The 13,090-nt window shown below is 35.3% G+C and overlaps 1 protein-coding gene across 9 annotated transcripts in view; it reads left to right on the top strand.

The window, feature by feature from the left end:
- The window catches only part of MARCHF1 (membrane associated ring-CH-type finger 1), a 160,207-nt gene that overhangs the window by 90,476 nt on the left and 56,641 nt on the right, over positions 1 to 13,090 (top strand). For 7 of the 9 annotated variants that reach the window (XM_058192342.1, XM_058192340.1, XM_058192339.1 and 4 more), the window contains 2 exons: positions 9,192 to 9,271; positions 9,517 to 10,254. In XM_058192342.1, coding sequence (XP_058048325.1) covers positions 9,192 to 9,271; positions 9,517 to 10,254 — 818 coding nt within the window. The remainder of the gene's footprint in view (positions 1 to 9,191; positions 9,272 to 9,516; positions 10,255 to 13,090) is intronic. The other 2 variants (XM_058192343.1, XM_058192344.1) reach the window with 2 other exon arrangements.

Here is a 13,090-nt window from a genome sequence, read left to right as displayed (position 1 = left end):
TTCTATGGATAGACTGTCTAAAAGATGTCAATAAAGGAATGACAGATGTGGAACAAATTTTATCTGACAACATAAAGTACAGAATGTAGAACTACAAATGAGAGGCTAAGAGAATGATTTATTGGATATACAAAAAAAAAACTGGCTGAAGTTTTAAAAATTATAAAGGAAAAACAAATGATAAACCAAGAGAATCATTGGTTTTATAGTTCCAGCTCAGGGGCTAGGATGTTGAGCTTGTTGATCGAAAGGTCGGCAGCTCGGCGGTTTGAATCCCTAGTGCTGCCGTGTAATGGGGTGAGCTCCCGTTACTTGTCCCAGCTTCTGCCAACCTAGCAGTTTCAAAAGCACATAAAAATGCAAGTAGAAAAAATAGGGACCACCTTTGGTGGGAAGGTAACAGTGTTCCATGCGCCTTTGGTGTTGAGTCATGCCGGCCACATGACCACGGAGACATCTTCGGACAGTGCTGGCTCTTCAGCTTTGAAATGGAGATAAACACCGCCCCCTAGAATTGGCAATGACTAGCACATATGTGCGAGGGGAACCTTTACAAGAAAATATTTTGAAGATTCAATTTTTCTTTATTCCATCAGATTTTTTCAACTGTCTGATGGGATAAAGAAGAATGGAAGGAAAATCAAATCTTACAACAATATTTGATTGAATTAAAGATTAAGACTGTTACAAGTGAAAGAAAGGAAAAATAAAATTGGTTTATTTGATCAAGACTAAAGTAAGACTTTTTGCAATGTTCTTTTTGCTGACATCAAAATTGAAAAGTTGATGTTTTATTGCTTATATTACTTCTATGAATGCCATATGGAATAAAGATATATCTTTTTATTCTTATGGAGATGAATAGTTATTAAATTTATTCTAACTATTAGGAAGGTTGGAAGATAGTTCTTTATATATTTGTTTTCTTTTTGTTTATTATATTTTTTCTTTTCTTCCTTTTTTGCAATTGTTCTTTCTTTCAATTTTCTTTTCTTACTCTAACTTTATGTCTGTGAAGATTCTCAGTCATCCCAGGTCATGGTTGTCCCAAAGATGCTTTTTTTCAAGAGGCAATTGGTTTTTCTGTTTTTTCTTTGAAGACATTTCGGTTCTCATCCAAGAAGCTTCTTCAGAGAAGTTCTTAAGAGCTGAAGAACTTCTTGGATGAGAAGCAAAACATCTTCAAAAAAACCCCAGAAAGTTCAGTTGCCTCTTGAAAAAAGCACCTTTGTGATACTCTAACTTTAGCTTATATTAGTTTTTATTATTGTAATTAAAATTCTTACTAAAATTATTTTTTAAAAAACCCTAAAAAGTTAAACAGTGCCTTACATCTTGTTGCATGGTAACCCAGACATATAGTCAAATTACGACTGATAATTTGTAGATAGGAAACAACTGTAAAACTTTAGATAAGATTTTCATTTAAGAACTTCACAAGACCCGCAAATGAAGTGGCAGGATGCATTTTAAGTCAGAAAAGGAGGGCAAGAATAAGTTAGCAAGCAAACATGATATTGGCAAGCAAACATGATATTGGCAAGCAAACATGATATTTGAGCCAAGGTGGTGCAGTGGTTAGAGTGCAGCACTGCTACCAGCACTGCTAGCTGCAGTTCGGCAGTTCAAATCTCACCTGCTCAAAGTTGACTCAGTCTTCCATCCTTCTGAGGTCGGTAGAATGAGGACCAATGCTGGGTTTCAAATTTTTTTACTACCGGTTCTGTGGGTGTGGCATGGTGGGTGTGGCAGAAGAAGGATACTGTAAAATCTTCATTCCCACCCTACTCCAGGGGAAGGTTATTATAAAATCCCCATTCCCTCAAGATCAGCTGGGACTCGGGAGGCAGAGAATAGATGGGGATGGGGCCAGTCAGAGGTGGTATTTACCGGTTCTCCGAACTACTCAAAATTTCCATTACCGGTTCTTCAGAACTGGTAAGAACCTGCTGAAACCCACCTCTGATGAGGACCCAGATTGTTGGGGACAATATGCTGTCTGTAAACCACTTAGAGAGGGCTGTAAAAGCACTATGAAGCGGTATATAAGTCTAAATGCTATTCCTATTGCTAAATTGGAGTGTTCAGATTTCTAAATAAACTAAAATTTCTGAGTGATTCAAGATCACCAAAGGTTAGTTGTCATTGGATAGTACAATGCAGAGAGAAAGACAATACAGTGTGAGTTTAATTTACTTGATGGAGATGCTTAGACAGAAGATGATTCAAACACCCAAGAACAAGTCAGAACTACTCTTAGCCATGAAAACAACCAACTAAGTTCTACCAAAAATCCTTGATTAATTCTTTAGGGAATTTAATAACAGCTGCACATTTTAACAATAGCTTAATATAGACATACTGACATAGTAGCAGAAGTATAAAGAAAAATAGTATTTTTTTTGTTGGACAGTGAGAATTTTAAACAGCTTATAATTATAGTAGTAGTTTGGCTAGACTAGAGCTTGTTGCTATGACAATAAATGTCATAGTAGAGCCCACATACTTTGCCTGCAACAGCAGAGCAGCTAAATTGAATCTCACAATTTTCAGGTAAAGCTGTAAAATCACAAAGTCTTTTGAAACTATCCCATTTATTATTTGTTTATGTGACCAATTGTCTAATTCATTGTTTGGCAAAATCACATCTTCATATTTATCAAACACATGTGTAGAAGTGTGTGTGTAGCACATTTAATACCTGAATAAATTCACTCTCCTGGTATAAATTTTTTATAGTCACTACAGGTTATGAAGATGGCCAGCATATTGAAAGACCCCGCCTATCCTTTTTCTTAATTTTTAGCATTCATTGCCTCTTTTAAATTTTATATATTGCTTTTCTGTTTTTAATATTTTATTTTATACCACCCAGCACCACCCAGACTCCCTCTGTGAGAGAGATAATTAGTTGTTAAATATGCTAAATTAATAAAAATAAAATAAAGATAACCTCTATTTCAAATCTGTGGTAAAATATATGATATTCAAAATATTTAATATATCAGAAAATAAAAATTTCTGAACTGACATGTCATTAAAACAATAGTGCATATGACATCTTTTACTACTCAGTATTTTATATTCTTTATTTTGAACAATTTCTGGGTAATTTGAAGAAAACACGCTACAATGTAATTATAGTACTAGAATTACATAGTCTACATATTTTATTCTACATATGTGTTCTACATATTTTATTACTATAATTTGTCTACCTTAACTGCTGAAAAACAAAAATAGTTTTGATGTGCACTGTGTTTAGTAGAGCTATTGAAAACCATGCCCAGATATTTAAAGGATTTGACTTGCTTGATGTTCTGGCCATTTATCTTTCAGAGGTGCAATTTAGATCTTTATGCAAAGATTATGATCTTAGTTTTGTTGATTTCAAAGGCCACTTTAGAGCAGTAACTAGCCAGAGCATTCAAGGGTCATCTAAGTACAATTTGTGTTTGTGATAAAAGTACTACATCATCTGTTGCAAGAGGGATGGGATATGTCTATTAGTTAATTTTGGGGAATGGTGCTTCTCTCCTTGATTAGTTTCCATTCATTATTTCTTGTCTTGCCTTCTGGTGCTTTGGAAAATAAGTTGACCTCTTCTTCTTTGTGGCAGCCCCTCAAATACTGGAATACTGCTACATTTTCACCCCAGTTCTTCTTTTCTCCAGAATAGCCATCCCCAGTTCCTGCAACAGTTCTTCATAGGTTTAAGACTCCAGACCTTTAATCATCTTAGTTGGTCTTCTCTGCTCTTTTTACAAAGTCTCAATATATATTTTTATAATTTGGTGATCAAAACTGAATGCAGTATTCTAGGTGTGGTCTAACTAAGGTTTTAGAAAGCGGTATGAATACTTGGTTTTCCCTGCCTAAGTTTAAAACCTTGCTTTTCTACACATCAAATTTCATGTTATTGGATTGGGCCCATTGTTCAAATCTATCAAGATCTTTTTGTATCCTGCCTTTCTCTGGGAACTACATAAAATGTAGTGAGCCTGAAATAAATAAATGCAGTATATAATGATCAACCTGATTTGGACCTGTATTTTCTGCCAGGTGTTGAATAATAAGGGCATGTCCATAAATAGACTGCTGAGTTGTGAAACCCGCTTGGTCATCGACCAGTGCATGCTCCAAGTCAATCCAATTGACTAATTTGTTAAATCCAGCATAGATTTAGTTATTATATTTAAAAAACTGATAGGCCAATAGTTAGTGGGCAGGTCTTTTTGTAAATAGGCACAATAATGTCAAGGCCTTAGTCCTCTGGAATTTGTGCAAGGGCGATCAATATAAGTAAACAGGAAGCAAAAATGGAGGATTTTGAAGATGCAGAGGAACTAGAGATCAAATTGCCAATATATGCTGGATCACGGAGAAAGCTAGGGAGTTCCAGAAAAACATCTACTTCTGCTTCCTTGACTATGCTAAAGCCTTTGATTGTGTGGATCACAACAAATTGTGGCAAGTTCTTAAAGAGATGGGTGTATCAGACCATCTTATTTGTCTCTTGAGAAACCTGTATGCGGGTCAAGGAGCAACAGTGAGAACTGGACATGGAACCACTGATTGGTTCAAAATTGGGAAAGGAGTCCAGCAAGGCTGTATACTATCACCCTGCCTATTTAACTTATATTCAGAGCACTTCATGAGAAAGGCGGGGCTAGATGAATCAAAAATTGGAATTAAGATTGCGGGGAGAAATATCAACAACCTCAGATATGCAGATGACACCACTCTAATGGCAGAAAGCGAAGAGAGCCTCTTGATGCAGGTGAAGGAGGAGAGTGCAAAAGTTGGCTTGAAACTCAACATTAAGAAAACTAAGATCATGGCATCCGGCCCTCTCAATTCCTGGCAGATAGTTGGGGAAGAAATGGAGGTAGTGACAGATTTTATTTTCCTGGGCTCCAAGATCACCGCAGATGGGGACTGCAGCCAAGAAATTAAAAGATGCTCCTGGGGAGGAAAGCTATGGCAAATCTAGACAGCGTACTGAAAAGCAGAGACATCACCCTGCCAACAAAAGTGCATATAGTCAAGGCTATGGTTTTCCCAGTTACAATGTATGGCTGTGAAGGTTGGACCATAAGAAAGGCTGAGCGCCAAAGAATTGAGGCCTTTGAACTCTGGTGCTGGAGAAGACTCCTGTGAGTCCCTTGGACTGCAAGGTAATCAAACCGGTCAGTCCTAGATGAGATCAACCCTAACTGCTCTTTAGAAGGCTAGATCCTGAAGATGAAACTGAAATACTTTGGCCACCTAATGAGATCGAAGGACTCACTGGCGAAGAGCCTAATGCTGGGAACGATTGAGGACAAAAGAAGAAGGGACGACAGAGAACAAGGTGGCTGGATGGAGTCACTAAATCAGTAGGCATGAGCTTAAATGGACTCCAGAGGATGATAGAGGACAGGAAGGCCTGGAAGAACATTGTCCATGGGGTCGTGATGGGTCGGACACGACTTCGCAACTAACAACGACAACAAGCTGATTAATGAGTGTCTTTATTTTAGCAATTATAATTGGGGTCCAATTTGGATGCAGGTTGATGTTGAGATCTGAATTGAAGTCAAGAAAATCTTCTTGTGAATATAAGGCTCAGTCTAAAATGTTCCTCCCATATAGAGGCAAGTAATGGGTGGGAGTCTATGAGGTGCCAAAATTAAAGTAGAAGTCAAATAGTAGATAACATCAATCACTGTCAGGAAATTCTAGAAATTCTTTTTTCTTTTGTAGAAGTTGTTTGGATTGTTTCTTCAGAAGCATAAGATTCAGAATTTTTTTTTTAAAAAAATTAAATAATAAAATTCAAATAATTTTTCTGAATCTTATGCTTTGCTGATCTCTTTCATCAAATTTAACAACTTTTAAACAAGGGCAATAACAGTCAGATTACTTAATTTGTCATGTAATAAAAAGAAGGACTAGGGGAGACATGATAGCTGTGTTCCAATATCTCAGGGGCTGCCACAAAGAAGAGGGAGTCGGGCTGTTCTCCAAAGCACCTGAGGATAGAACAAGAAGCAATGGGTGGAAACTGATCAAAGAAAGAAGCAACTTAGAACTAAGGAGAAATTTCCTGACAGTTAGAACAATTAATAAGTGGAACGACTTGCCTGCAGAAGTTGTGAATGCTCCAACACTTGAAATTTTTAAGAAAATGTTGGATAACCATCTGACTGAGACGGTGTAGGGTTTCCTGCCTGGGCAGGGGGTTGGACTAGAAGGCCTCCAAGGTCCCTTCCAACTCTGTTTTATGTTTTGTTATGTTATGTATATTTAGCCATTCAGTATCAGTATAAAAACTTTGAAAATAAGAAGTGTAGTATTTTCAATACTTTTCAAAATACTAGAACTAAGCTTATAGAAGTGTGTTGTATCTGAAACTATGTTCTGTCCCACAAAAAAAATAAGATCACTTGCTAATAAGTTAGTTTGTAAAACGTAATTTTGTATCATTGACCTCATCTGATAAAAACTGCTTTGATAAATTATTCAGAAATTAGTATGTGGTGCAACTTCCTCTCATGTAAATGTCACTTTAAATACTATTTTGAATGCTATTTAGAATTCTTTATCCTGTTAAATTAGCTGCCAATCAAGGAATCATAATATGGAAAATAGAAGATTATGTCAAATCCTCTTTGTATTGATTTTTTTTATTTTTGTGTTATATTTACAGATTCTATTCATTTTTTATTGATATAATAATTGCCTGTGGTATATTTTTAACTTTTTGACATTTAATCAATGGCTGTTATAGAATTTTTAATGAACAGAAAATTTATTCCAAATTAAAAAGAAGTGAACAGGAACAGGAGCAAATAAAATCCTTTGTCCTGGTGTCATGTCATAGGCTTCTGCTTATCTGACTTAAATTGATCTATCTGAAATTGGAAAACTTTAATTGTTCCTCATATATTACCTATAAATGTCGAGGTTTAGCTGGGCATAATTTATGATTGTTTTCAGTAGTTATAAAGCTTAATCAACACCAAATATCTTTTATCCTCAACTCAACTATGGTTTATTTCCAGAATTTACCCTAGTGAAATTAAACTGAATAGATTTCAATCTCTGCTTGCTGAAAATAGGGAAAAAATGTTTAATTGGAAAATTACTTATAAATTTTAAAACAACCTTGCAGTAGGATATCCTATGCTAGATTCAGACTAACTTTCAGTAGAGAAGATCCTCACAGGCATTTTGTATCATCTCAGTGAAGCTTGTTTTACTCATGAAACTTAAAGCAAGCTTGCAAGCCATTGATGCTATTTTTTACGAATTATTCCCTATCTTCACTTTGAATGAATTTATTATTGTTTGGGGAGATTTTAGCTTTGTGTTACAGAACAAAATGCATATTAATAATAGGAAAGTCAAGCAGCATTTTTGTATATTAGATTATTTTTAAGTATCTACCTTTGAAGAAGAAAAGAAAGTTTGTGGAAAGATGGATAAGAAAACATGTGGCTTAGAAAGAAAAATAGAATAGCACGAGCAATTCATTTTAAAGGAAATTATTTTAAGCCAAATAAACCAAATTATGACCAGTGGGACTTCTAATAACTATTCAGTGAAAACATTTTCATCATTTTAGAAAAATATTTATGTGACTATAATGTTTATGATTTTATTATTTACCCTAGTTCATATATGTACCATGTAATGAGCTATAATAATTTGCAAGAACAATCAGCAAGAGACTATCAACAATTTAATACATCCATGGTAAAACTACAATGAAGACAAAATCTACTTGTATCTAGATAGACTTATCTAATTTCCTTCTAAAATATTATAATTCCTAAATATTGAGACAAGAATAAATATAGCGTAACCACAATGTATATGGTATTTTTCTTATTGTCCTAAGCTTTCCTTATTCATTTATCTGAAATGTTTATCTATAGACCAGAAATAGGACCGTGAAAGGATTTTTCAGCACTCATTTTTATCTGATTTCATGGTTTACTGAATATGATGATGAATCATATGATTCATATGATGAATCTTGTAAACAATGTGCAATATATTTGGTTTGTGAATAAGTACCATCAGAAGCTGGAGTAGCAGCAGACTTGGAAGAGAAGGGACCTTGAAGGCCTTCTACTCCTGCTCAGCTAGGAGACCATTTCAGACCAGTGGTGAAATAGTCACAACTCCTGAAGACAAGCCATTCCACTGGTTGATTGTTTCTGTCAGGAAATTTTTCCTTAGTTGTAGGTTGCTCGTCTCCTTGGTTAGTTTCTATCCATTGCTTCTTCTTCTTTTTTATTTGAATTTATATCCCGCCCTTCTCCGAATACTCAGGGTGGCTTACAATGTGTTAAGCAATAGTCTTCATCCATTTGTATATTATTTACAAAGTCAACTTTTATTGCCCCCAACAATGTGGGTCCTCATTTTACCTACCTTATAAAAGATGGAAGGCTGAGTCAACCTTGGGCCTGGTGGGACTTGAACTTGCAGTAATCGCAAGCAGCTGTGTTAATAACAGACAGACTTAGTCTGCTGAGCCACCAGAGGCCCTTCTAATTTTGCCTTCTGATGCTCTGGAAAATAAGTTGACCCCCTCTTCTTTTATGAAAGCCTCTCAAATATTTGAACACTGCTGTCATGTCACCCTTGGTCCTTCTTTTCACTAGACTACAAATACCCAGTCACAATTGCTGTATTATTGTGAAGGGGGAAATCTGAATGGAATAAATAAAGACAATCATATAATTTATATATTTTCAAGAAACAATCTGAATTTCAAATAATTTCAAGATGCTGACAATTATATTTGAACTATAGGATATATATACTTTTTCTTCTCGTTTTTTTTTCATAGTATTTTTTAATACAGGAATCAGTCAGAACGATACTATTGCCAGCTTGTCTTAATTTTTTAAAAGTACCATTTAAAAAAACTTTAGCAGCTGGTTCACAACTAAAGCCAAATAAGAACAGTTTCTGAAAGTTTTGTTCCTCAAAAATGAAATAAAATATGCATGTGATTTGCAGCGTTTACTTCCTTAAAAGGGTTTTGCTTTAATAGCAATTTCCTTATTTTACAAGCCATGCCTCTATGAAAGCAGAGTGAAGAGCTTGAAATATAAATCATGTGGAAAAGTAATAAAATCTCTATGTTTTATTTTGTGGACAAAGAATCCAATTTATCTAACTTCTTCCAACAGGCAAGCAGTCCTACTACAGGGACAGCTCCCGGAAGCCAGTCACGGTTATCTGTCTGCCCATCTACTCAGGACATCTGTAGGTATGTGCTAAATTTATATTCCTAATCTGTTTAGTACATGTCTTCTTTGTCTAATGAGCTATGGATATTTCTTTTGTCTAATTTCTTTCATGTATTTCCACCCATCTGTTTTTTTGTTTGTCATTTTCAATATCGTGTTCATTTTCCATTTGATTCTATTACTTTATTTATGTTCTCTCTCTCTCTCTCTCCTTCCCCTCTCCATTTTATCACTATCCATCTCCTTGTCCTCTTGTTCTGTTTAGATCTTCCACTTTGCATGACCTATCAGAAGATACATTTGAAACATCAATCCATGTCATGGGGCTGAGTTCTGCTAGGAAAAAGCATGTAAAAAAGGTGAAACAAGGTGTTAGGCAGAGAAAGAAGGCCGAGGAGAATTCTGAGGATATAGTAAAGCAAAGAAAAGACAAGGATGTCAAGCCACATCCCAAGATCTCAAATCCTCGATGGAATGCCTTTTGCAAAACAACATCCGATTCTTCAACTTCAGATGAAAATTATTGGGCCCTAGTCAGAAAAAGAGATAGAGCCAAAATGCTTAGGAAAACGAGACGACAGAACCCTTCAAATGTTTCTACAGATGAGCGGTGCAATAAGAACGCTATTGAACTTGCCGCTATGGGAATAAGTGGGGAAAAGAAATCAGAACCGGAAAGCTATAATCTAAACAATCCTAGGAGGACGATTAGAAGGTATAATGAAAACTCCCTCTCATTATCTTCTGTGTCCTCTGTGGAACCCAGCTCCTTGAGACGGTCTGGAAAACACCAGAATAGCCATCAGGATCCAGAACCTTCCGCTTACATTAGGCAAGGCAGGACAAGCAAGGAAGACAGTGGTTCGGAGGGAAGCACAGGCAGAGATCTTTTTACAGTTACAGGAAATGGAACACCTGCTGAGACAGGGGCTTCTATGGCTGTGGCTGCTCGGAAACATCCTGTATTTTATGCTGACTTATCTGAGGATTTTGACGTATGCAGGTTTGTCTCATACAAAAGAAAATTGCTAGCTGACTATCATAGATTACACAAAAGATATGGTTATGTTTTCTTTAACTCAGGCTCCTTTTTGGACTTTAGATAAGTATGCTTACATGCTTGGCAACCAAACAATTCAAATGGTGTATAAACTTTAATTATGAAATCGTAAAAAAACATTTGAGACATAATATGGAACTATTTCGGATTAATAATAATACAAATAGATGTACAGCACATTTCTCCTTAAAACAACTCATTCTTTTTCCTTTTCATTCTTTTTTCTTTTTAACTAAATTGTGTGATAGCAACAATTTAGTGAAAATCTTTGTTGTTATTTGTAAGAACATCTTTCCAATTTGCAAACTGTCATGTTTACAGCCCCTCAGTTTGCTTTATAAATATATTCTTTGCCTGACCTAAATTTAAATGTTCCAGAATTTATGCTGTCTATTTTGACCTCCCGTTTTGGGTCAAAACAAAATGCCCTGTATTAATATTTGTGGTAACCCATCTCTGAAGAATTACAGCTGCAAGAGCAGGGTGTTAGAATTTATGGTGCTGAATATAATATAAACATTAATGATGTATTTCAAGGATATTATTCTAGTGACAGCACTCATTTATGGGTAACACAAGTATATTTGAGATTTTATTATTCTAGATAGATAGATATAGATAGGTATAAATATTATTATATAAAGATAAATAGATATTTTCATATTAATTAACACATTGTACTGCCTGTAGAAATAATTTTTTTCAATCTGATATCATAACATTAAATCAACAAACAGCTCATCTCTAGAAAGGAATGTTATACAAATTTTCCCCTTTGAAATCTATGATAATTGTAGCATAAAGACGTAAGCAGAAAACTAATATCATTAGACAACTGCTAGTATATTATGCACCACATATAAAGTTAAATACTGGTAATTATTATTGGGTTTTCCAAAATGGGTTTGCTTTAGTTCTTTCTATTTTTTTTTTTTTGTGACACTTTACAAGAATTCTGAAATTATTAATTATAACACTTTGGGATGAATAATTCTTATAGTTTATGAATCTCTAGACATAGTATGTCTCATAAAGTGATTTTATTATAGTCCTATCCTTTCTTATGACTAGGAAAAATATGGCCGCCTTATACTCTGAAAATAGAAATGATTTAAATGCAGTTGTGGTTTTTTAAACCTCTTTGACACATTGGGAATTCATTTTGAAAATTTTGAAAAAGGCAACATTTTTATGCCCATCCATGTAATTATTTTAACCATCATTTAAATTGTGGACAAGAATTATCCTATAAAGATTTCTTGCTTGCACAACCACCAAGGGATTAGAGTGCATATGGATTCTTATATGTTTTGTCATATTTTGCCATTCTCCATTTATGGCTTAATAAATATTTTTATTTTAATACGGTCAATTGCTCAGAAAACCAGGAAACTGACATGCTCCTATGAGGACATTTGGGAATGATTAAAACAATGATAGATTATGCTGTCATCACAGAATTTGTGCCATTAGTCCTTGTGAATTGGGCTCCTCCCCTCCCCCGCTTTTTTGATACATACACATTTCTTTTCATAACTCCAATGTGTATAAAGTACATTTTTAAAACATGCTGCAAAATCTGTTGCTTGTTACTTTCTATCAACAATAGATTGCAGCTAAACAAGCAGAAAACAATTCAGGAGAAAGATTTATGATACAGTAATCCTGAGTCAGCCAAAAGTCAGCTTCCTTTTTACACTGCAAAAAAAAAAAAAGTTGCAATGCTTCATTAAATTAAAGGCAATTTTGGGTTGCTTTCGGTTAGTCAGTTTCTTTAGAAAGGGGTCTTTGGTGTTCCCTGAGCTTGCTTGTTTTCTTGCAGATGTTTCATTACCCAAATTGGCTCACATCATCAGTGCTATAAGGAGTGCTGTTTGCTGTCAATTTATATTCTAAAGCAGGGGTCTCCAACCTTGGCAACTCTCAGACTTGTGGACTTCAACACCCAGAGTTCCTCAGCCAGCAAAACTGGCTGAGGAATTCTGGGAGTTGAAGTCCACAAGTCTGAAAGTTGCCAAGGTTGGAGACCCCTGTTCTAAAGGCTTGCCTTTCAGTGTTGGTGAGAGTGGTCCTAGAGATTCTTTGATTGGGCTGTTTGATGTTGGCTTTTTGGGCAGTTTCTTGATTAGGGCATAAGTTCCAATAAGCATTTTAGTGTTCCAAGTATACTCTTGAAAGCAACCATGAACTTTATCCATAGATTTATCACAAAGAAACAGCTGATAAATTGGAACTACATTTCAGGATACTGAAGATTATTAATTCTGTTGCTGTACTACGTGTTGTTGGCTTATACAAAATAAAGCAGAACTGCTTTGTACTATATAGTTTTTAGAGGAAGTGTATCACGTTTACGCTTCCTTTGCATATCCTGTTTGATTTTCTTTTTAAGTCTCAAAGCTATGTGAGGTTGCATATACTTATATATTTGATATATACCTCAGAACATCTAGCCATATTTTCCCAAAAAAATTACAGCTTCCTTATATGTGCAGACAAAATAAGTGTAATGTCTGTGTGTAGCCCTCCAAAGTTTCCATTCTTAAACAAACAGCATTTCCTATCCTAAAATTTCATAAAGGTTTCCACTCTCTAATGAAGGAACTGCTTTATTTATTATAAAATTTTTAACTTGAACTGTCAAAATTAATAGGACATGGACAGGTTGCTGGGTAGATTGAATGCCACCACGTGTTTACTGGACCCGTACCCCTCCTGGTTGGTACTGGCCTCTCAGGAGGTGACACGAGGCTGGCTCCAGGCAATTACGAGTGCTTCT

This window comes from Ahaetulla prasina, chromosome 8, assembly GCF_028640845.1.
Source record: "Ahaetulla prasina isolate Xishuangbanna chromosome 8, ASM2864084v1, whole genome shotgun sequence".
Lineage (NCBI taxonomy): Eukaryota > Metazoa > Chordata > Lepidosauria > Squamata > Colubridae > Ahaetulla > Ahaetulla prasina.
This window is presented reverse-complemented; position numbering and strand designations above follow the sequence as displayed.